Source organism: Dama dama, chromosome 20 (assembly GCF_033118175.1).
Source record: "Dama dama isolate Ldn47 chromosome 20, ASM3311817v1, whole genome shotgun sequence".
Classification (NCBI taxonomy): domain Eukaryota; kingdom Metazoa; phylum Chordata; class Mammalia; order Artiodactyla; family Cervidae; genus Dama; species Dama dama.
In genome coordinates, this window is record NC_083700.1 from 57,629,474 (window position 1) to 57,651,303 (window position 21,830).

The 21,830-nt window shown below is 41.1% G+C and overlaps 1 protein-coding gene across 1 annotated transcript; it reads left to right on the top strand.

The window, feature by feature from the left end:
• The first annotated feature begins 11,440 nt into the window (after positions 1 to 11,440).
• BCL10 (BCL10 immune signaling adaptor) lies at positions 11,441 to 21,830 on the top strand. Its single transcript, XM_061121494.1, has 3 exons — positions 11,441 to 11,776; positions 17,292 to 17,580; positions 19,766 to 21,830. Exons 1-3 carry the CDS (start codon positions 11,720 to 11,722, stop codon positions 20,110 to 20,112), a joined length of 693 nt encoding a protein of 230 aa, XP_060977477.1. The 5' UTR covers positions 11,441 to 11,719; the 3' UTR covers positions 20,113 to 21,830.

Below are 21,830 nucleotides of genomic sequence, written 5' to 3' on the forward strand. Positions count from 1 at the left end.
TAGCCTCCAACTAATAAAAATAAATGGAAAAAAAAGTTTGAAAACTCTTGCTCCAGATATTCATCCACTGAAGTCATTAGTATAAATGTAGAATTGAACAGAGCTGAGAACAGGGTGCTAAGACATACATCCCTGAATGTCAACAGTAATCACTAACATCTTGAGTAGAGCTCTGAAGCCACTTATGAACCAACACCAGGGTCCTACAAGATCCCCAGGAATTATGAAATGTCTCCCTAAAGCTGCAAGTGTCTCCCTGAAACTGTCAGCCTGTGCTCTGTGATTCACCATTCTGTCAGCACCACTGGTTCTCATCCCGCCTGTGAGTCTAATGGTCTCATTACAATCAACTAGGAAATTTTCAAAACTGCCACTGCTCCTCCAAAAAGTAAAACACAGTGTTATCATGTAACCCAGCAATTTCACTCCTAGATCTATACCCAGGAGAAATTAAAGCATACATTCACACAATACCTTGTACACAAATGTTCAAAATAATAGTGTTATTCACAGTTGCCAAAAAGTGGAAATAATCCAAATGTTCACCAATTTATGAATGCATAAAATGTGGCATATTCATACAGTAGAATATTTATCCAGCCTTAGAAAGGAACAAACACCAATTCCTGCTACAACATAGATGAGCCTTGAAAACATTATGCAAAGTGAAAGAAGCCAGACATAAAAGGTCATATATTATATCATTCCATTTATATTAAATGTCCAGAATAGGCAAATCTATAGAGACAGAAAATCAATGAATAGATGCCTAGGGCTAGGAAAGATGGGAGGAGTAGGGATGAAGGCTAAAGATCACAGACTTCTTTTTAAGAGTGAAGAAATATTCTAAAATTGATTGAGTGATAGTAACACAATTCTGTGACTCTACTAAAAAGCTCTGAATTTTATACATTAGGTGAATTATGTAGTATGTGAATTATATATCAGTGAAACTGTTAGAAGGGGGAAAAAAGTCATCCCACTACTCAGGCTTTAAAACTGGTCTGCAGTGGGACTTTAGCTCCCACATGATTCTTTAGCTCCCACATGATCCCAGGCCAAAAACCATTGATTCTAACCATGGCTCAGGAGGAACTGACTGATTTTGAGGGAGGCCATGCTACCTCTCAATGGTCACCCCAACCTTCACTCTAGACACACATCAGCTACTCCTTTAATGTTCCTTCCCAGAATTATGCCTGCATTTGAATCCAACCCACAGTTTGCAAGTACCACCTTCTTCCTCCTTCTGCAACTCATATTACTGACCCATGCCTGGTCTCCAGCATGCCACCATGTACACAATGCCTCATGCATCTTCAGCAGGACCAGGAATTCTCATGCTCAAGTTTCCTTCTATACCTTGAGGTACCAACTGACAGAACTATGAAGCTCTGAACTCATACGAAGCTGTTCAGTTACCATCTCTTCATTCACCAGAGGATGGTACGTTTGCAGAAACTCACCACAGACTGTGAAGTCCTCTTGCTGCATTCCTGAGCTTTGGCCACCCTTAGTTATATTAATGCTGCCTTACAGAATCCTGCTCTATCAATTACATCCCTAGACCTGGAACTGGAGAAGGCAATGGCAACCCACTCCAGTACTCTTGCCTGGAAAATCCCGTGGACGGAGGTGGATGGAGGTGGACGGAGGAGCCTGGAAGGCTGTAGTCCATGTGGTCGCGAAGAGTCAGACACGACTGAGTGACTTTACTTTCACTTTCATGCATTGGAGAAGGAAATGGCAACCCACTCCTGTGTTCTTGCCTGGAGAATCCCAGGGACGGCGGAGCCTGGTGGGCTGCCGTCTATGTGGTGGCACAGAGTCAGACAAGACTGAAGCGACTTAGCAGCAGCAGACCTGGAACACTGGGTGCATTCCTTGGCCTTCACAGTGGCAGGATGCTCTTGTAAGGCTGCAGTTCAGGGTCCATCAAGAACCTGAGAGCTTTCTTCCAGCCAATCTTTGGGTGTTCTCCTTTGCATTTAGGGAGCTTAAAATCCCATGATAAGTTTGCTGGCTTTTCTTTTTCCTACATCAGACACAGAGAACAGACCTGAATGTGCTATATCTCTCCTCTTGCCCCAGGAAACGTTTGTGTATCTTACAGCTCCACAGAATCACTATATTCTAAAGCAATTAGCTCAGTCTATAGCTAATAAGAACTGCACAAAAAAGATCTTCATGATCCAGATCATCACAATGGTTTGATCACTCACCTAGAGCCACACATCCTGGAATGTGAAGTCAAGTAGGCCTTAGGAAGCATCACTATGAACAAAGCTAGTGGAGGTGATGGAATTCCAGTTGAGCTATTTCAAATCCTAAAAGATGATGCTGGGAAAGTGCTACACTCAATATGCCAGCAAATTTGGAAAACTCAGTAGGGCCACAGGACTGGAAAAGGTCAGTTTTCATTCCAGTCCCAAAGAAAGGCAATGCCAAAGAATGCTCAAACTACCACATTATTGCACTCATCTCATATGCTAGTAAAGTAATGCTCAAAATTCTCTAAGCCAGGATTCAACAGTACACGAACCGTGAACTTCCAGATGTTCAATCTGGTCTTAGAAAAGGCAGAGGAACCAGAGATCAAATTGCCAACATCAGCTGGATCATCGAAAAAGCAAGAGAGTTCCAGAAAAACATCTGTTTCTGCTTTATTGACTATGCCAAAGCCTTCAACTGTGTGGATCACAATAAACTGTGGAAAGTTCTGAAAGAGATGGGAATACCAGACCACCTGACCTGCCTCTTGAGAAACCTGTATACAGGTCAGGAAGCAACAGTTAGAACTGGACATGGAACAACAGACTGGTTCCAAATAGGAAAAAGAGTAAGTCAAGGCTGTATATTGTCACCCTGTTTATTTAACTTATATGCAGAGTGCATCATGAGAAACGCTGGGCTGGAGGAAGCACAGGCTAGAATCAAGATTGCCGGGAGAAATATCAATAACCTCAGATATGCAGATGACATCACCCTTATGGCAGAAAGTGAAGAACTAAAGAGCCTGTTGAAAGAAGAGAGTGAATAAGTTGGCTTAACGCTCAACATTCAGAAAACTAAGATCATGGCATCTGGTCCCATCACTTAATGGCAAATAGATGGGGAAACAGTGGAAACAGTGAGAGACTTTATTTTGGGGGCTACAAAATCACTGCAGATGGTGACTGCAGCCATGAAATTAAAAGATGCTTACTCCTTGGAAGGAAAGTTATGACCAACCTAGAGAGCATATTAAAAAGTAGAGACATAACTTTGCCAACAAAGTTCTGTCTAGTCAAGGCTATGGTTTTTCCAGTAGTCATGTATGGATGTGAGAGTTAGATTATAAAGAAAGCTGAGCACCACAGAACTGATGCTTTTGAACTGTGGTGTTGGAGAAGACTCTTGAGAGTCCCTTGGACTGCAAGGACATCCAACCAGTCCATCCTAAAGGAAATCAGTCCTGAATATTCATTGGAAGAACTGATGTTGAAGCTGAAACTCCAATACTTTGTCCACCTGATATGAAGAGCTGACTCATTTGAAAAGACCCTGATGCTGGGAAAGATTGAAGGTTGGAGGAGAAGGGGACAACAGAGGATGAGATGGTTGGATGGCATCACTGACTCAAAGGACATGAGTTTGGGTAGACTCCGGGAGTTGGTAATGGACAGGGAGGTCTGGCAGGCTACAATCCATGGGGTCGCAGAGTCGGACATGACTGAGCGACTGAACTGAACTGAACTGATAGCTAGTAATTGAGGACAGTGGCCTTGTTATCAGATAGAGCTGAGTTGTAATCCTGATTCCTCTACTTGTTAGACGAATGGCCTTGGGCAAAACATATTTTCTAAGCCTCAGAGTCCTCACCTATAAATTGAGGGTAATAAATCCTACCTGGAAGGACTGTCATAGAGATTAAATTGTAACAGCAGCCGTATGTAAAATAGAGAGCCAATGGGAATTTGCTGTGTGGCTCAGGAAACTCAAATAGGGGCTCTGTATCAACCTAGGGGGGTGGGATGCGGAAGGAGGTGGGAGGGAAGTTCAAAAGGGAGGGGTATGTATATAACTATGGCTGATTCATGTTGAGGTTTGACAGAAAACAACAAAATTCTGTAAAGCAATTATCCTTCAATAAAAAAATAAGTAATTAAAAAAAATTGTAACAACAGAAGTGGTGTGCTTGGCTCAGAATGGATATGAAATAAATTGCTAGTAGTTGTTTCTTCCCAGGTGGTTCTATTCCTAGGAGAGCTAGCCCTTTTCTCAAGATCTCCCTGCTGGTATATGGGACATTGCCTCCCCTCAACTAGATCCAAGGCAGCCTATCCCATAAACATGCAGGCCTCTAGTACCAAACGCCTGTCCTTATCCTCCAAACCAAGGTGTCTTCTAGAGGGAAGGCAGAGCGAATGATCCCTTTTCTCTGATTTCCTCATCAGCCCTGACAATATCTCAGTCTTGGGATGCACTTGTAACTGTCTTCAGAGGACCTGCTCAGGCCCATGCTCCCCACTCCATACCCTCCTGGTCCTTCCTTCCTAGGCTGCAAGCCACCCCTGGGGGCAGGACCACGTGGAATCTTCCCAAAGTCCCTGAGCTAAGACATCTAAACTCTTCCACATATCGCCTTGCCATTCAGGTCAGCAGTGTCTAGCTCAGAAGTGGCCACTTTTCTCCTCCAATGATTTCCAGGAAATTTATAATAGAGATTACTTGAAATAGAATTCAAGTCACCGTGAAATAGAATTCACAGCACCTGGTATCTGGCAAGAAGTGTTGGAATAAATCATTAAACAGCAGTTAAAGCTTCACCAGCCCAGTTTAAATGCACCTCTTTCATGTTGTCTTTTCAGTGAGAAATGGTTTTCCTCTTCCCTCCCCCTGCATTCTTATAACAGCTATGTTTATGGAATGCTTATTGATTGTTCCCAGGTCACACAGCTAATAACTGGCAAATTTAGAATTCAGCTGTACAGATTTGAATGGCGTCTCCTCCAGTGTTCACTAGAACCTCAGAATGTGACCTTATTTGAAAAGTGTCTTTCCAGATGTAACCAAGTTAAGATAATTTCATCCTGGATTAGAGTGGGCCCTAAACCCAATGATTAGTGTCCTTTAAAAAAAAGGACATTTGGAAACAGACATAGGGAGAAAACAGGGAAGGCCATGTCAAGATGGAGGCAGAGACTGAAGTCATGCGGCCACAGCCAAGAAAGGCCAAGGATTGCCACAGCAGCCTCCAGACACTAGGGAGAAGTACAAAGTTCATCTTCCCTAGGGCCTTCAGAGGGAGCTGTGGTGGTCCTGCCAGTTCTGGATTTCTAACCTCTAACTGCGAGAGAAGACATTTCTGTTGTTTTATACCCCATGTATCAAGGCAGCCCTAAGAAACTAGTACCCTAAGTCGGTCAGATGCCAAACATCTTCATTTTTAACCACTCTGATATACTGTCATATGTTTGTCATGCCCAAACTGTATCCTTCATAGTCCGTTTATCAGATGCCTTGTATTTCATAGAAAGAGGCAGACGGTGAGTCTAGACATCAAGGTGGGGATGGAGGGAGTGGGGAAGAGGCAGAAGTATTGCCAAGTTGAGAATGGGTGGGGTGATTTTCTTGAATCTGTGCCCTATCCTCATTATGTCTCTTCCAATATAGCAGAGAAAGGGGAAGTAATTTGCTTATGAAAGAAGGATGATGCACTTGAAGGCAAGCAGGCATGGGAACTGCAAGGCCTGATGTGAACTAGCTCTGTGACCAGGCACATGACACTCAGATGTGGCTGCTCTGACATAGACTATGTGACTTGGGAACATTGCAATATGGCCTTAAAAACAAAATATCAGCCTTTTGGCTTCCTCATTCACTCCCACCCAACCCCTTATCCTCATTTTATAACTTCCATTCTGACAATGTTTTAGTTGTATAAATGAAAAAGGGAATAAATAAGGAAGAAGTCTGGAGGTGTCAGAAGTGAAATGGTAGCCAACAACAAGGCAAGAGTCAGATGCATAGTAAGGGTCATAAAGAAGGCTCAAGAATCAGCAACTAACCAAATATTAGTCTGCCACCAATATTTGGCAATAAAAAACCATAAAAGAAGCAAATGCCACAAAATATCACTACTTGTTAAATCTTGGTAATGAATGTAGGGTGTTTGTAACGCTATTTTTTTATAATTTGATGTGTTTGAAGTATTTGGTTTAAAAAAGAACAATAGAACAGGAACTTCAAATTTCCCTGGTGGTTCAGTGGTTTAGAATCCACTTGTCAAGGCAGGGGACATGAGTTCAATCCCCGGTCCCAGAAGATTCCACATACCACAGGGCAACTAAGCCTCTTTGCAACAAGTACTGAAGCCCATGCTATACAACAAGAGAAGCCACTGCAATAAGAAGCCTGAGGACCACAACTAGAGAGTAGCCACTGCTCACCACATCTAGAGAAAGCCCGTGTGCAGCAACAAAGACACAGTCAAAAAAAAAAAGTCTACAGCCAAAAATCCTAAATAAATAAATAAATCTTAAAAGAACAGCAACCTCATAATGATAATACCCTATCAAAATGCATGTAGCAAATTGGCCTCATTCAAATCCCTTTGCTTTGATAGTTTCTGAGTCCCCTCTTTCATCAGCAAGGCAGTTATGGTTTACTGCCATACACAGATGGACCAATCCCTTGGAGAGAACCTGTGGAAATATGCATGAAAAGACGGAAAATAGTCATTTCACTAGGCTCTGTACTCCTGCTCCTGAGAACTTATGCAAAAGAATAGTTCAAAAGAAAAAAGTCCTGGGGAATATGTGGATAAAAAATTTAGGGACAAATCTGTTGTAATCATGAAAAATTAGGAATAACTTGAGGACCTACATACAGATTTCTCAAGAGGAGGGTCAGGTGGCCTGGTATTCCCATCTCTTTCAGAATTTTCCACAGTTTATTGTGATCCACACAGTCAAAGGCTTTGGCATAGTCTATAAAGCAGAAATAGATGTTTTTCTAGAATTCTAGCTTTTTCAATGATCCAGCGGATGCTGGCAATTTGATCTCTGGTTCCTCTGCCTTTTCTAAAACCAACTTGAACATCTGGAAGTTCATGTATTGTTCACATATTAGGACTTCCCTGGCGGCTCAGATGGTAAAAGTGCCTGCCTACAATGCGGGAGACCCAGGTTCAATCCCTAGGTCGGGAAGATCCTCTGAAGAAGGAAATAGCAACCCACTCCAGTACTCTTGCCTGGAAAATCCCATGGACAGAATAGGCTGGTAGGCTACAGTCCATGAGGTCGCAAAGAGTTGGACATGACTGAGAAACTTCACTCACTTGAGGTCACCATGGGGAAGAGCTCACCACTGCTCCCAGCCTGGTGACACCACTCTCATCGTTGCTGGGATCACTCTGGTAGCTTTCAGCTGATCTTTCTGCTTCCACCCTATATATGTATAATTTATTCTCTACTCAGCCACCAGAGTGATTCTTTGAAAAGGAAATGAAATCACTTCCCCACTTCAAAATGTTCTCACCACCTTCACTGCTACCAAGAGCCACCACCTTCCGGGCCAGATGATGGTGATAGCTCCCTATCTGGTCTCCCCTCTCCCATCTTCCTGCCCCTCTAGGCAACAGTGAAAGTGTTCCTTTTTCAAATCGTAAATCGGATCATGTCACTCCTCTGTGCAGAACCCTCCAGTGGCTTCCCGTCTGACTCAGAGCATGCCCATATGACTCAGAGCAAAGTCAAAGTAAACTTTTACAGTGGCACACAAGGACCGTATCCCCTTCCTAGTCACACTGGATCCTCTTCATCGGCTGTTTCCTCTTCTCACTGTATTCTTTTTCCATATGTCTACATGGCTCATTCCCTCAATTCCTTGAAGGAGTAATTCCAATCTCCGTTTCTCAATAAGGTCTTCATTAACCAGCCTATTTAAAATTTTACTACTCCAGACACCCTCATCCTATTGCCCTGTCTTACATTTTCTCTAAGTATTTATTATCTTCTAGACTTAAATTGAAGAAAGTAGGGAAAACCACTAGACCATTCAGGTATGACCTAAAGCAAATCCCCTATGATTATACAGTGGAAGTGAGAAATATATTCAAGGGACTAGATCTGAGAGACAGAGTGCCTGATGAACTATGGACTGAGGTTTGTGACATTGTACAGGAGACAGGAAGCAAGACCATCCCCATGCAAAAGAAATGCAAAAAAGCAAAATGGTTGTCTGAGGAGGCCTTACAAATAGCTGTGAAAAGAAGAGAAGCAAAAAACAAAGGAGAAAAGGAAAGATATTCCCATTTGAATGCAGAGTTCCAAAGAATAGCCAGGAGAGATAAGAAAGCCTTCCTCAGCGATCACTACAAAGAAATAGAGGAAAACAACAAAATGGGAAAGACTAGAGATCTCTTCAAGAAAATTAGAGATACCAAGGGAATATTTCATGCAAAGATGGGTTCGATAAAGGACAGAAATGGTATGGACCTAACAGAAGCAGAAGATACTAAGACAAGGTGGCAAGAATACACAGAAGAACTGTACTAAAAAGATCTTCATGACTCAGATAATCACAATGGTGTGATCATTCACCTAGAGCCACACATCCTGGAATGTGAAGTCAAGTGGGCCTTAGGAAGCATCACTATGAACAAAGCTAGTGGAGGTGATGGAATTCCAGTTGAGCTATTTCAAATCCTAAAAGATGATGCTGTGAAAGTGCTACACTCAATATGCCACAAATTTGGAAAACTCAGCAGTGGCCACAGTACTGGGAAAGGTCAGTTTTCAATCCAATCCCAAATAAAGGCAATGCCAAAGAATGCTCAAACCAGTGCACAATTGCACTCATCTCACACACTAGCAATGTTCAAAATTCTCCAAGCCAGGCTTCAGCAACACGTGAACCATGAACTTCCAGATGTTCAAGCTGGTCTTAGAAAAGGCAGAGGAACCAAAGATCAAATTGCCAACATCCACTGGATCACTGAAAAAGCAAGAGAGTTCCAGAAAAACATCTATTTCTGCTTTATTGACTATGCCAAAGCCTTTGACTGTGTGGATCACAGAAACCGTGGAAAGTTCTGAAAGAGATGGGAATACCAGACCACCTGACCTGCCTCTTGAGAAACCTATATGCAGGTCAGGAAGCAACAGATAGAACTGGACATGGAACAACAGAGTGGTTCCAAATAGGAAAAGCATTACGTCAAGGCTATATATTGTCACCCTGTTTATTTAACTTATATGCAGAGTACACCATGAGAAACGCTGGGATGGAAGAAGCACAAGCTGGAATCAAGATTGCCAGGAGAAATATCAATAACCTCAGATATGCAGATGACACCACCCTTATGGCAGAAAGTGAAGGGGAACTAAAAAGCCTCTTGATGAAAGTGAAAGAGGAGAGTGAAAAAGTTGGCTTAAAACTTAACATTCAGAAATCTAAGATCATGGCATCTGGTCCCATCACTTCATGGCAAACAGATGGGGAAACAGTGGAAACAGTGTCAGACTTTATTTTGGGGGGCTCCAAAATCACTGCAGATGGTGACTGCAGCCATGAAATTAAAAGACGCTTACTCCTTGGAAGGAAAGTTATGAGCAACCTAGACAGCATATTAAAAAGCAGAGACATTACTTTGCCAGCAAAGGCCCTTCTAGTCAAGGCTATGGTTTTTCCAGTGGTCATGAATGGATGTGAGAGTTGGACTGTGAAGAAAGCTGAGGGCAGAAGAATTGATGCTTTTGAAGTGTGGTGTTGGAGAAGACTCTTGAGAGTCCCTTGGACTGCAAGGAAATCCAACCAGTCCATCCTAAAGATCAGTTCCGAGTGTTCATTGGAAGGACTGATGCTGAAGCTGAAACCCCAATACTTTGGCCACCTCACGGGAAGAGTTGACTCATTTGAAAAGACCCTGATGCTGGGAGGGATTGGGGGCAAGAGGAGAAGGGGACAACAGAGGATGAGATGGCTGGATGGCATCACCGTCTCGATGAACATGAGTTTGAGTAAACTCCGGGAGTTGGTGATGGACAGGGAGGCCTGGCGTGCTGTGATTCATGGGGTCACAAAGAGAAGGACATGACTGAGCAACTGAACTGAATGAACATAATAAATAATTTACACAATGTTTTTCAAATATCTGTCTGCCTTGCCCCAAACACACACACACACACACACTAGAATTTAAACTCCAGGACGAAGGGAATTTTTATCTATCTCATTCACAGCTGTTTCCCCAGCACCTAAAGCAGTCTTTGGCACATAGCTGACATTGAGTAAATGTTTGAGAAATGAAAGAACAAATGGTTTAGTAAATTGGATTATATCAAGCAGATGGAAGATTAAGCAATCAGAAAAAATACTATGTATCAATATGGAAAAAGACGTGACATAATGTTAATGTTAAAAATAGAACCCCTGTGTTGTGATCAAATACATCTTGGTGTGGCTTTGGCAACGTTGTTCTTTTCTGATTCCTTTGCTTTCTCTTCCCTCAATTGTTGGGAGTTCAAAGTTTGTTTTTGGTCTTCATCCTTTTTACCTACCCTCTAGCTTCAAGTACCATCTACTTTATTTCTAGTTTACTTAGCATGTTGTCCAAACAACCGTCTTGGACACAGGGCTCTGTTTTGAGCTTTTCATCCACCCAGATTTTTACTGGGTATACACCTCTGTCAGTAGCTGGAATACCATTCTGAGAATAGTGATTTGTTCATCAGGCTCCCCAGTATAATGGTAGAATGGTTACAGAATAAGATACCTAGAACATATTAGTAAGGACTCAATAATATATTAGTAGTGTAAGATAATGATAAATTGGGTGTGTACTGTGTGCCCCGTACCTTTAAGAACCTTACAGATACCACGTCATTCCATTTTCACAGAGGCCCTCTGAGAGGTATGAAGTAGACAAATCTTCATTATACAGATGAATAAATGAGGAAACAAGTTGATAATAAAGTCACCAAAAAGAGTGCAGACGTTAAATTAAGTGTTAAAGTGTTGGAACTGTAGGCGGTTTTTCTCTTTCATAAATTTAATACTGTTGATAGGCTGTGTACATGCGTCTCGTGTATGTGTACACACGCATGTCAGTGTCTGACCAAATAGCTCTAAAACGAGTGAGCAAGCAGCAACAGAAAATCGTTGGGTAGGGTCTGGGAAAAGGGGAGGAACCCCAAAGTACCGACAAGCAGAGACCCAACCCCACCTGTGAACTGTCTGCGCAGGCGGCGACCGCAGGCAGGCAGAGCAGCTACGTACCCCACCCACGGAAACGATTCCCTTCGGCGAGGCCACCCCGCTGCCACACGCAGACGCTCAGGAGGCTGTGGGCGGAGCCGCTCCTGAAAGGCTCCGGCAGGGGGCGGGGACAAGGGCGTCCCGCAGGATGGCTCTGATTGGCTGCTGTAGAGACTGGGCGGGCTCTCCCGGTGGCCCCCCGAGGGGCGGTGCTTGCTCCTGGGCCTCCGGGAGAGAGAAGGAGCCGGGGCTCCGAGCTCCGCTTGTGGAGAAGTAGGTTCACTGCGCCCTCGGCTCTGCCGGAAGCGCCACAGTTTGACTTACTGGTCCATCGGTCCTCGAAGGGGCAGCCCTCTCCCTCCCGACCCTCTCCGCCTCCCTTCTGCCCCTTCATTCGAAGGCCGAAGCCCGCAGCCTGGGCGGGGCGGCGCAGCCGGAGCTCCTGGACCCGGAAGAAGCGCCATCTCCCGCCTCCGCCATGGAGCCCACCGCGCCGTCCCTCACCGAGGAGGACCTGACTGAAGTGAAGAAGGACGTGAGTAGCACAACCTTGTCCAGGCGCCGTCGCGGGCTAGGGGCGGGCGGGGGCGGGCTGCAGTTCTGCGGCCGAGGAAAGCGGAAACCCAGCGTCCTAGTCCGAGTCGGAATTGGAGGAGGAGTCCGGGGTCGGAGAAGCGGAACGTCCAAGAACCGCAGGACCGCGACGAGCCCTCCATGCGAGGAAACTTGGTGGAAGTGACCTGCCCCCCGCTGACCTGTTAATCCACTTTTTAAATCAATAAAAGCAGGGCTTGGGTTTCTGAAACCTTGTTCAGTGGAGCGTTTCTTAACAGTCAGCTTCTTGCCCACTCTTCACTCATCCCCTGGTGATTTCACCCCAGGTGCGCCTTGGAGCTGCGTTGCTAGGGATCGACGACTCAAGTTCATCCTTGAGTCAGACTGCCTTGGCTGCTGGCTCGACCTGGAGCAAAAGCTGGACCAGATAAAGCATCCCAAGCAGCGGAGCAAATACGTGAAACTTTTGCAAAAGGGGTTGGGGGAAGCTCGACAGCTGAAAGCACTACCTGGAATTCCCCTACTAAGGAAACACCCACGTATTTAAATTGAAGGGGCGGGGTGGGGGTGGGGGGAGAATACAAGAAGTCGAGAATTAATGTACAGGTGAACGTTGGAGATAATCAGTGGCTAAATTAGGCTCTTCTGCTTGGATGGTGAAGTGCACAGATCTTAGTGTTTATTCATAGAGAATGACTTTATTTAGGTCTGACCTGTTTCTCTTTTCCTTTCCTTTTAGTAACTTGTTTTGCCACATGAGACTTCTCTGAGAACCATCAAAATACTTTATATTCAAATTAAAAACAACATGAACATGAACTGTGTTCTGGCTTTACCACTGCAATACTTTCACAGAATCATCTTTGTGAACTAGACAGAACAGCGTTTTAAATGTTTGTTTGCTTTCCCCTCACCTGTAAGGTTTATTATGCTGTACTCATAATTACAGTGAGTAATAACAGAATTACTGTGAGCAATTCTGGTAATGAATTAGCAGAAGGAAACTGGTTATGACTGGGACGTGTGCCTTAGTTTTCTCCTTCAACAGATAGTTGTGGAGCACTTATTTTATGGAAAGTATTGTTCTTAGGCCTAGGAAGATAACAACAACAACAAAAAGTCACCCCTGCTTTATATTCTAGTTAAGAGTGGGATATTGATAACTACTAAAGAACAAATGAGTGTTGTGTTATTCAAGATTTGTGCGAGTAAAAACATGAACTTCAAGAGCTAGGCCTGCTGTGTTCCAGATGCTGTGTCACACAGTTGACAATGTTCCCAACAACCTCTAAGGCAGATGATTGTCTTTCCCATTTTGTAGTTGATAAGCCAGGTAGTGAGAGGTTCAAGTGAAAAGATACAAAACATGTACATAATATAAAACCTGTACAGATGTTAAGGGAGGCTTCCAGGCCTTTATTTTTTCCCATCTGTTCATTGATACTTTCCATCTCCATGACTTCAATTTACAGCTATATCAGAAAGTCATAACCTTAGGGAATCATGAACAGGTTTCAGGACATCTATGAAAAACACTATGTGCACATTTTGTTCTTAGAAATTTTGTTCATGATATTTTCAAAATGGTTTGTGAACTTAGAAGTTTTAAAATTATCATTCACATATTTGGACTTCCTTCTTTCTCATCTCTAAGTGCTTATTTCCAAATGTCTACTGGAAATCCACTTTTATATCCTTTAGACTTCTCACTTTGTCTAAAATTGAATTTTTATCACCCCTCCCCCAAAGCCACTTGGCTGTTTCTACTGTATTCTCTGTCTTGGTGATTAGTGTACAGTTCTCCTTCTGTATCTATGGGGGATTGACTGCTGATACCAAATTCATGGATACTCAAGTCCCTTTTATAAAATAGTATAATATTTGCATGTAACCTACACACATCTGCCCATATACTCTGAATCATCTCTAGATTACTTTTAATACCTAGTACAATGTAAATGATATGTAAACAGTTGACCCACACAGCAAATTCAAGTTTTGCTTTTTGAAACTTCTGGAAATTTTTTTTTTCCCAAATATTTTTGATCTATTCTTGGTTGAATCTGAGGGTACAGAATCTGCAGATATAGAGGACTTATCCACATGGCAACTCCCATTTCTTTCTTTTTTTCTTTTTTTCAGGCTACTACTACTTTACTATATCACTTCCTCCTGTGTACTTCATCTAGTTGTTTCTCTCATCTTTTAATTTAGTTCAGTTTCATAAATATAGACTACACACTACTGTGAGGCTGATACTGCCATTGATTCTAACAGTTTAAAAATTAAAAACGAAGATTAAATTCTAGTTTGAGAACAGCTCAACTTCTTGGGGCAGGAGGAGACATGTAAAATGATAATTGTGAATCACAAAATAACAATGAATTTTACATTCATCCAAAACATTATCTACTTGGCACTCTGCTAAGTGTAGGATATACAGAGTTGAACAAAATGTACCTGGTTCTTGCCTGCTTTTAACATGTGAGTTCTTAGGGTTGAAAACAAATGTATAATTTCAAATTATGGTAAGTACTGTGAAGGAGATGAACAGGTGTTGAGACAGTAACAGGATAAAAGGAGAAATTACTTGAGATAGGATGTTCAGGGAAGGTTATATTTAAACGGATTCCTGAAGGATATGACAGAACTGGGGAAGAACATTCTAAACAGAATTTGCAAAGGATCTAATGCAGGCAAGCTGTTGAGTGCCTTGAGGTGAAGTTAGAATGATAGGCTAGGGCCAGATTATAAAGGGTCTTATAGGTGCTAGTAAAGTGGGATTTTCTTCCCAAGTGTAATAGAGACCTATTGAAGAATTTCCTCTGCCTAATGTATGGACTGGGGTGAGCAAAAGTGAGAACAGGGCAACTAGTGAGGAGATTCTTGGACTTTATAGAGGTGAGAGATGATGGTGATTTGGATCAGGGTACAGGTAGTGGAGATGGATGGAATAGGAGAATTCCAGACATTTTTTTAAATAGTAGTGATAGGACTTGGTGATGATTTGAATATAGGCGCTGAGGAAGATATATATCAGCAAGATTTGGTGGGTGGGTGATCGAATGTATCAGGCGGGTGGAAACGGAAAAGTCAAGGGTGGGCTGAAGGTTTATAGCTTGTTGAATAGATGGTGGTACTCCCAAGTGAGTTTACAATGTCAGAGGAAAAGGATAGGAGAAGATAAATTTGGTTTTGGACATACTGAATTTCAAGTACCATTGGGATCTCTAGGGAGACAGTCTCGATCACATCGCAAAATTTAGGGATCAACAACATATGGTAGAAATGAAACACATGAGGTTTTCCAAGAAGTTCATCTTTTAAATCTATTTTTCTCTCTCCTCATCCTGTCAGCTGAAATTCATGCACTTAGCATAATATATGTAAGATATGGCAGCAGTCGTCTAACTAGTCCCCTTTGACCCCAATTTTTGCTTCCCCCAGCCCTCTGTAAAACTTTTCTTATGGCTTCTTATTTATAAGCCTTTGATGAGGTTTTGGTTACAGGGAAATGTAATTTCCCCTACTACATGCCCTTCATGCCTCTCTCTCAGGTGTGGCCTCTGTAAATTTCCCGGGTCCTAGAGGCAGAGTAAGTTGCCTCTTTATGCTTCCCCACTACTTGACCTATATCTTTTTTTTTTCTGGGTCATATTCCATTATCTCACAATTACTAACTTGAGTTAATAATGTATTCTTCAACTGGACTATGTGCCCTTTGCATGCAGAATTTAAGTCTTGTTCATCTTTGCAATATCCACTGTCAGCACTTGGCATATTAGGCATTTAGATATGTGAAATGTGTCTTGTGAATAAATAAATGTGGGAATTTAGTGGACTGAGAATTCTAGGAACCCCTTCACCTAAGCTACTTTTCTGCCACCATATACTGGAGTATTTTGAAGATTTTCCATTGCCTTTAGTTCATCTTTGTCAGTGTGAATCAAATTAGTCATCATTGGCATCATCACTAACATTTCCTTATCACTTATATGTACCAAGCACTTTTCCAAGTACTTTACATATGTTAAGTTTTACATATCTCATTACACTCAGATGAGGAAACTGAGGCCCAAAGGAGTGAATTTACCCCAGATCACATATCTAGTAAATGAAGGAGCTATGTAATACAGCTGCTCACATCAAATTATTAATGCCATTTATGGAGACCCACATCGATTTTTGGCTAATTAAGCCTCACTAGGCACTTGTCAGGTGTGCATGTGTGCTAAGTTGCTTTAGTCTTCTCTGACTCTTTGAGACCCTATGGACTGTAGCCCTGCAGGCTCCTCTGTCCATAGGATTCTCCAGGCAAGAATACTGGAGTGAGTTGCCATGCCCTTCTCCAGGAGATCTTCCTAAACCCAGGGATCAAACCCCTGTCTCTTAGGTCCGCATTGGCAGGCGGGTTCTTTACTACAAACACCACCTGGGAAGCCCTTGTCAGGTGTAGGCCTGTTTATATGATTTCTTTTTCTTTGTTTCTTTAGTTTTTTTTTTCAACATCCACTGTTCCTTTATGTTTCTTTCCCCCCATACCTTTCTACCTCCCAAGACTGAGTTAGATTATCATCTTGCCAGCTGACTGCAAAAACAGACACATCATGGTCCCCTTTAGTTTAGGCTCTTTCTTTTTCTTTCTCTGTCTCTCTTTTGGGGTTTTACTCTAGAAAGATGCAAAATTAATAACGAGAAAGATATAAACCATGAGACCTCTGCCTAAGTTATCGTCTCTGGTCCTGACCAATCATAGGTTCCTTACTAAATGGAAACTAAAATGCCCAATAACCTCTGCTCTCATCTTTACCTCTGAAGGCCCTCAGCATACCTCTCTTTATTTCCACAGACCCAAGCTCCCTAGAAGAGACTGGCCCCCTCCTCACAATAGTTTGATCTTGGCTTATAATTGTGAAAATGAGATCAGAGCAGGACGGAAGCAGTGAGGAATATCTAGTCGGAGACCTACTTCTATCTCCTTGCTCCTTCATCTTTTTTTTAAATGTATATAATTTTTTATTTATTTATTTTTGTGCTGGGTCTTCATTATTGCACAGGCTTTTCTCATGTTGCCCCAAGTGGGGGCTACTCTCTAGTTGTGGTGCACAGACTTCTCATTGTGGTGGCTTCTCTTGTTGGGGAGCACGGGCTCTGGAGCACGCGGACTTCAGTAGTTGCAGCACGTGGGCTCAGTAGTTGGGACTCCCAGGCTCTGGAGCACAGGCTCAAGAGTTGTGAGGCACGGACTTAGTTACTCCACAGCATGTGGAATCTTCCCAGACCAGGGATCGAACCTGTGTCTCCTGCATTAGCAGGCAGATTCTTTACGACTGAGCTACCAGGGAAACCCTGCTCACTCATTTTAATAGCATGCCTTTAGTAAAGCTGAGCTTCCTGATTTCAGGATGTTTTCTTTTACCAGTCAGATTCCTAACTTACTATCAGTCACCTGTATGACTTAGGTGTTACATTAAGCCATATTTTATTTCTTTCAGGCTTTAGAAAATTTGCGTGTATACCTGTGTGAAAAAATCATAGCTGAGAGACATTTTGATCATCTACGAGCAAAAAAAATACTCAGTAGAGAAGACACTGAAGAAATTTCTTGCCGAACGTCAAGTAGAAAAAGGGCTGGAAAACTGTTAGACTACTTACAAGAAAACCCCAAAGGACTGGATACCCTGGTCGAATCTATTCGACGAGAAAAAACACAGAACTTCCTAATACAGAAGATTACAGATGAAGTGCTGAAACTTAGGAATATAAAACTAGAGCATCTGAAAGGTAAGATACCTTAGGTATCCAAGAGTTCATTTAAATGTAACAATGCTTTTGTAAAGTAGAATGCAGAACAGAAAGCCCAGAAATGACTATTTTTGCTTTTATTTAAAAAGTTCAAGCTTCAGCATTACATTTGATTTGCTTTTTTTTTTTGCCTTATTTGATTTCGCTACATTGCAAAAGTGAAGTATCACTCAGTGTTCTGTATTTCTGTTCATTAACACTACATTTCCGGAGAAGGCAATGGCACCCCACTCCAGTACTCTTGTGTGGGAAATCCCATGGACAGAGGAGCCTGGTAGGCTACAGTCCATGGGGTTGCTAAGAGTCAGACACGACTGAGCGACTTCACTTTGACTTTTCACTTTCAGGCATTGGAGAAGGAAATGGCAACCCACTCCAGTATTCTTGCCTGGAGAATTCCAGGGACGGGAGCCTGGTGGGCTGCCGTCTATGGGGTCGCACAGAGTCAGACACGACTGACGTGACTTAGCAGCAGCAGCAACACTACATTTCGGAGAATGCAATGGCAACCCACTCCAGTGTTCTTGCCTGGAGAATCCCAGGGACGGGGGAGCCTGATGGGCTCCCGTCTATGGGGTCGCACAGAGTTGGACATGACTCAAGAGTCTTAGCAGCAGCAACACTATATTTATAGAAAACAACCATAATGAAATTGCAGTATTTCTTAGAAACACAGGAGTTTGTTTTTAAAGTTAGTAGAATGCAAGATTAATCTGTTAAAAAGTAACCCCTGAAAATGCAGATCACAAATAAAGAACAGTATATAGGTAAAGTACTTTACCTTTGATAAATTCTGGTGGTTCTTCTTCTACAAGTTGATCACACAATAAAATAGTTGGCCTATGTTGATAAGAATCATGTTGTATAAATCATACATGACTTTAAACACTGGAATCACAGTCAGGTGAGATGAGAGAGGCATGAAATATATTGATTAAGGGAGGAGCAAATTTACCCCTTCTGTTTCACCCTCACCATGGAGCACACACTCACTGATTGGAATGCTATATAGAATTGTCTGCACAATTTAAATTCCCCTCTCTCCCCAGCCCCCCATTTTTTTCCCTGTCTCTCTCTACATAGCACTTAAGATAAATGTGAGTGTGATAACAGCTCTAGTCCAGCTCTTTTAAGCACTAGGGAAACAGAAATGAGTAATTTAGGACTTTACCTTACAGAACTCAGTCTATAAGTCTAAGGCTAGAACACATATGAAGTTTCCCCTTGAAACATATTTAAGAAAATAGTTTCTTTTCCATGGGACAGAAATGCTGACTGTATTGTGAAGTTGAAAAACTAGTGGAAAAAAAATGACATACAGATGTGCTTTACAGACTTTGCAGGTGTTATACAAAATCTGTCAGCTCAGGAACTTTTCTGTGCCTGTACACAGTTGGGTTGAATATTTGCTAAGCCTAACAGAAAGATAAATGCATTTGTATTTATTTCCACCATGAGGCTAATTGTTGACTATATCCTTTGGATATGACAGAATTTTTTGTTCAGAACAACCACTGCTATTTAAGTAAAATGGTAGGTTCAGAATCAGAACATTTTTTGTGTAGTGTGAAGAGGAGACTTGGGTTCTAGGTGTCACCTTAGCATGAAGTAATCCTGGAATGTTGGGCATGACTTCAGTGTTCTGGGCCTCAGTGTTCTCATAGTGTCTGTCATAGTGAGAGGCTATCCCAGATGCCCTCCAGAATCCCTTCCACTTCTAATACTCCATGATTCAGGAATTCAAAGTACTTAACTTATAGAATTTTAGGATATATCCAGTTTTAATTTTTTTATTGGGTAATGTTTTGTGTGTGTTGTGTATACTAGAATGCTTAAAAATATTTTTTAGTTGTAAAAGCTATTTCTTATTCTATGAATAATTTTAGGAGCTACTTTTTCAGGTCCTTCAATGGTTAAGTATAAGTACGGAAAGTAAATGTGAATTTTAGCATGTCATTTAGATTCCTTGAGATTATTCACTTGTCTCAAAAAAGTAAATAGCAGTATACTTCATGATTGTCAGGAGCAGATAAAATGTGAAAATGGATTATGACAATTTATAAACTGCTGTTTAAATTTGTATGATCTTTAAAAAGTTCCAAGATGGGTGTGGATTCACATTTCCTATTTACTTCTTATTTATATCTGAATAATTGTATTGTAGGACTGAAATGTAGCAGCTGTGAGCCTTTTCCTGATGGAGCCACAAATAACCTCTCTAGATCAAATTCGGATGAGAGTAATTTCTCTGAGAAACTGAGAGCATCCACCATCATGTATCACCCAGAAGGAGAATCCAGCACGGCCCCCTTTTTTTCTACCGATTCTTCTCTGAATTTGCCTGTTCTAGAAGTAGGCAGAACTGAAAATCCCACCTTCTCTTCAACTACACTTCCAAGACCTGGGGACCCTGGGGCTCCTCCTTTGCCTCCAGAGCTGCAGTTAGAAGAAGAAGGAAACTCTAGTGAGATGTTTCTTCCCTTACGATCACGCGCTGTTTTGCGGCAATGACAGTTTACTGCCTTTTACTTTTTTTTAATGATGACAAAAAATATTGGAAAGGATATGAATCATAAAATTGCTACCATGACTTACTAATATTGATACATGTTTTATAAAATGCAACATAAACATACTTTGTAAATAGAATTTTCTAGAATAAAAGCATATTTTTAGAGAGCTAAAGTAAGTGTTGATCATATTCAGTGTTGATCATGTACTTTTCAGTATTTTCAAATTTCAGAAATTTGAGATTTAGTGTTTTCACTCTCATCATGTGTTAAGAGTAACTTTAATAGGCAACATTTCTCTATTTGAGAATACAGTGTTAGACTGTGAATAATATTTCTTCCTTGTGAGTTTGTGCTAATAAGTTTCACAGTCTTAATAGTCCTTTCCAATCATTCAGCAGTAAATTTTCAGAATTAAGCTGTTCCCATTCGGTAATAAAGCCTATCACTACTGGGAAAACTGCCAGCAGACAGAAAAAAAGTCTTTTCCCCACTTAGCTGGCTTTCAGACACTTACAAAGTCCCCTTTTGATTCAGATGGATATCTAATGGAGTTTGAGCCAGCTAAGGTATCAATTTGCCAAAATACATGTCTTACTAATTTTACTAATAAATACTACTTCCTTAAAATTGTGACATTCTTTGCTTTATCATTTTTATTCCTAAAGAAAAATCTTGGCATAAACTTCAGTTATTACATATAATTTGATGAGATTTTTAAAAACACTTTTTTCTGTATTTTTTGTTCCCTTTTAATGAGGACCACTGTACAATTGAAATAATTGGGACAAAATGGTTTTTGTGTGTGTATATTACATTCTATTTTTAATACTATTTGGAACAAGCAGATCATTTGTTCTATGACAAAGTATGACTTATTTTACAAATTTATAAATCTTCTGCTTTCATTGTTTTCATTAAATTATAATTATCTATTTCCAAATACCTGTCTCCTATATATTTCCATTACTTGCAAAAAGCAGAGATGGAAATATACTATTGAAAATAAACATTTTTAAGTTGTAGTGCTGTGTTTTGGAAGTATCAATTTTTTCAGTAGGAAATACCTAGAACTATTTTTATATGTACCAATATTTATAGGAGGTATTACTTCAAGTTGTGAGATGAAGTTCATTTCTGGATGGACTGATGAAATTATCAATCATGAAGAAGACTGGCGTATTGGCTTTTAAAGTTTTTTAAAGACTGGGTGATTTTTATAGTATAAACATTTTCCAAGGATTTTGGAGAAGCATGTTTCACCTCCAGGATAGCATAATAAGATATTGGCAGTTGAAAAAAAAAATAGTGACATTATGTTTAAAGAAATCTTTTTCAAAAGCAGAAGCAGGCTTTTCATTTATTAAAATAAAATTTGATATGCAGTTACTTTTTTTTAAGATTTACTTGGAATCAAAGATCTTAATTTAGATATGCTATAGCACCTATATTTATATTAATACTTTTCTTTCAGACTGTTGACTAACTATGTAGGCAATAAAATTAAGGTTTTGGGGTTTTCAAATTTAGGCTTTTGGGTTTTCTGAATCCTATGAAGTCAGTTTTTTTCCTTTAAACACTGAAAACCAGCCATTGCCAAAAATGTGTAAATTTGAATGGTAGTCTGACATGAGTGCAACTGGTTATTGGGTTGATTAATGCAGCAGTGAAAAAATTCACAGATACATTATCACTTAATATTAAAAAACATACCTTTGA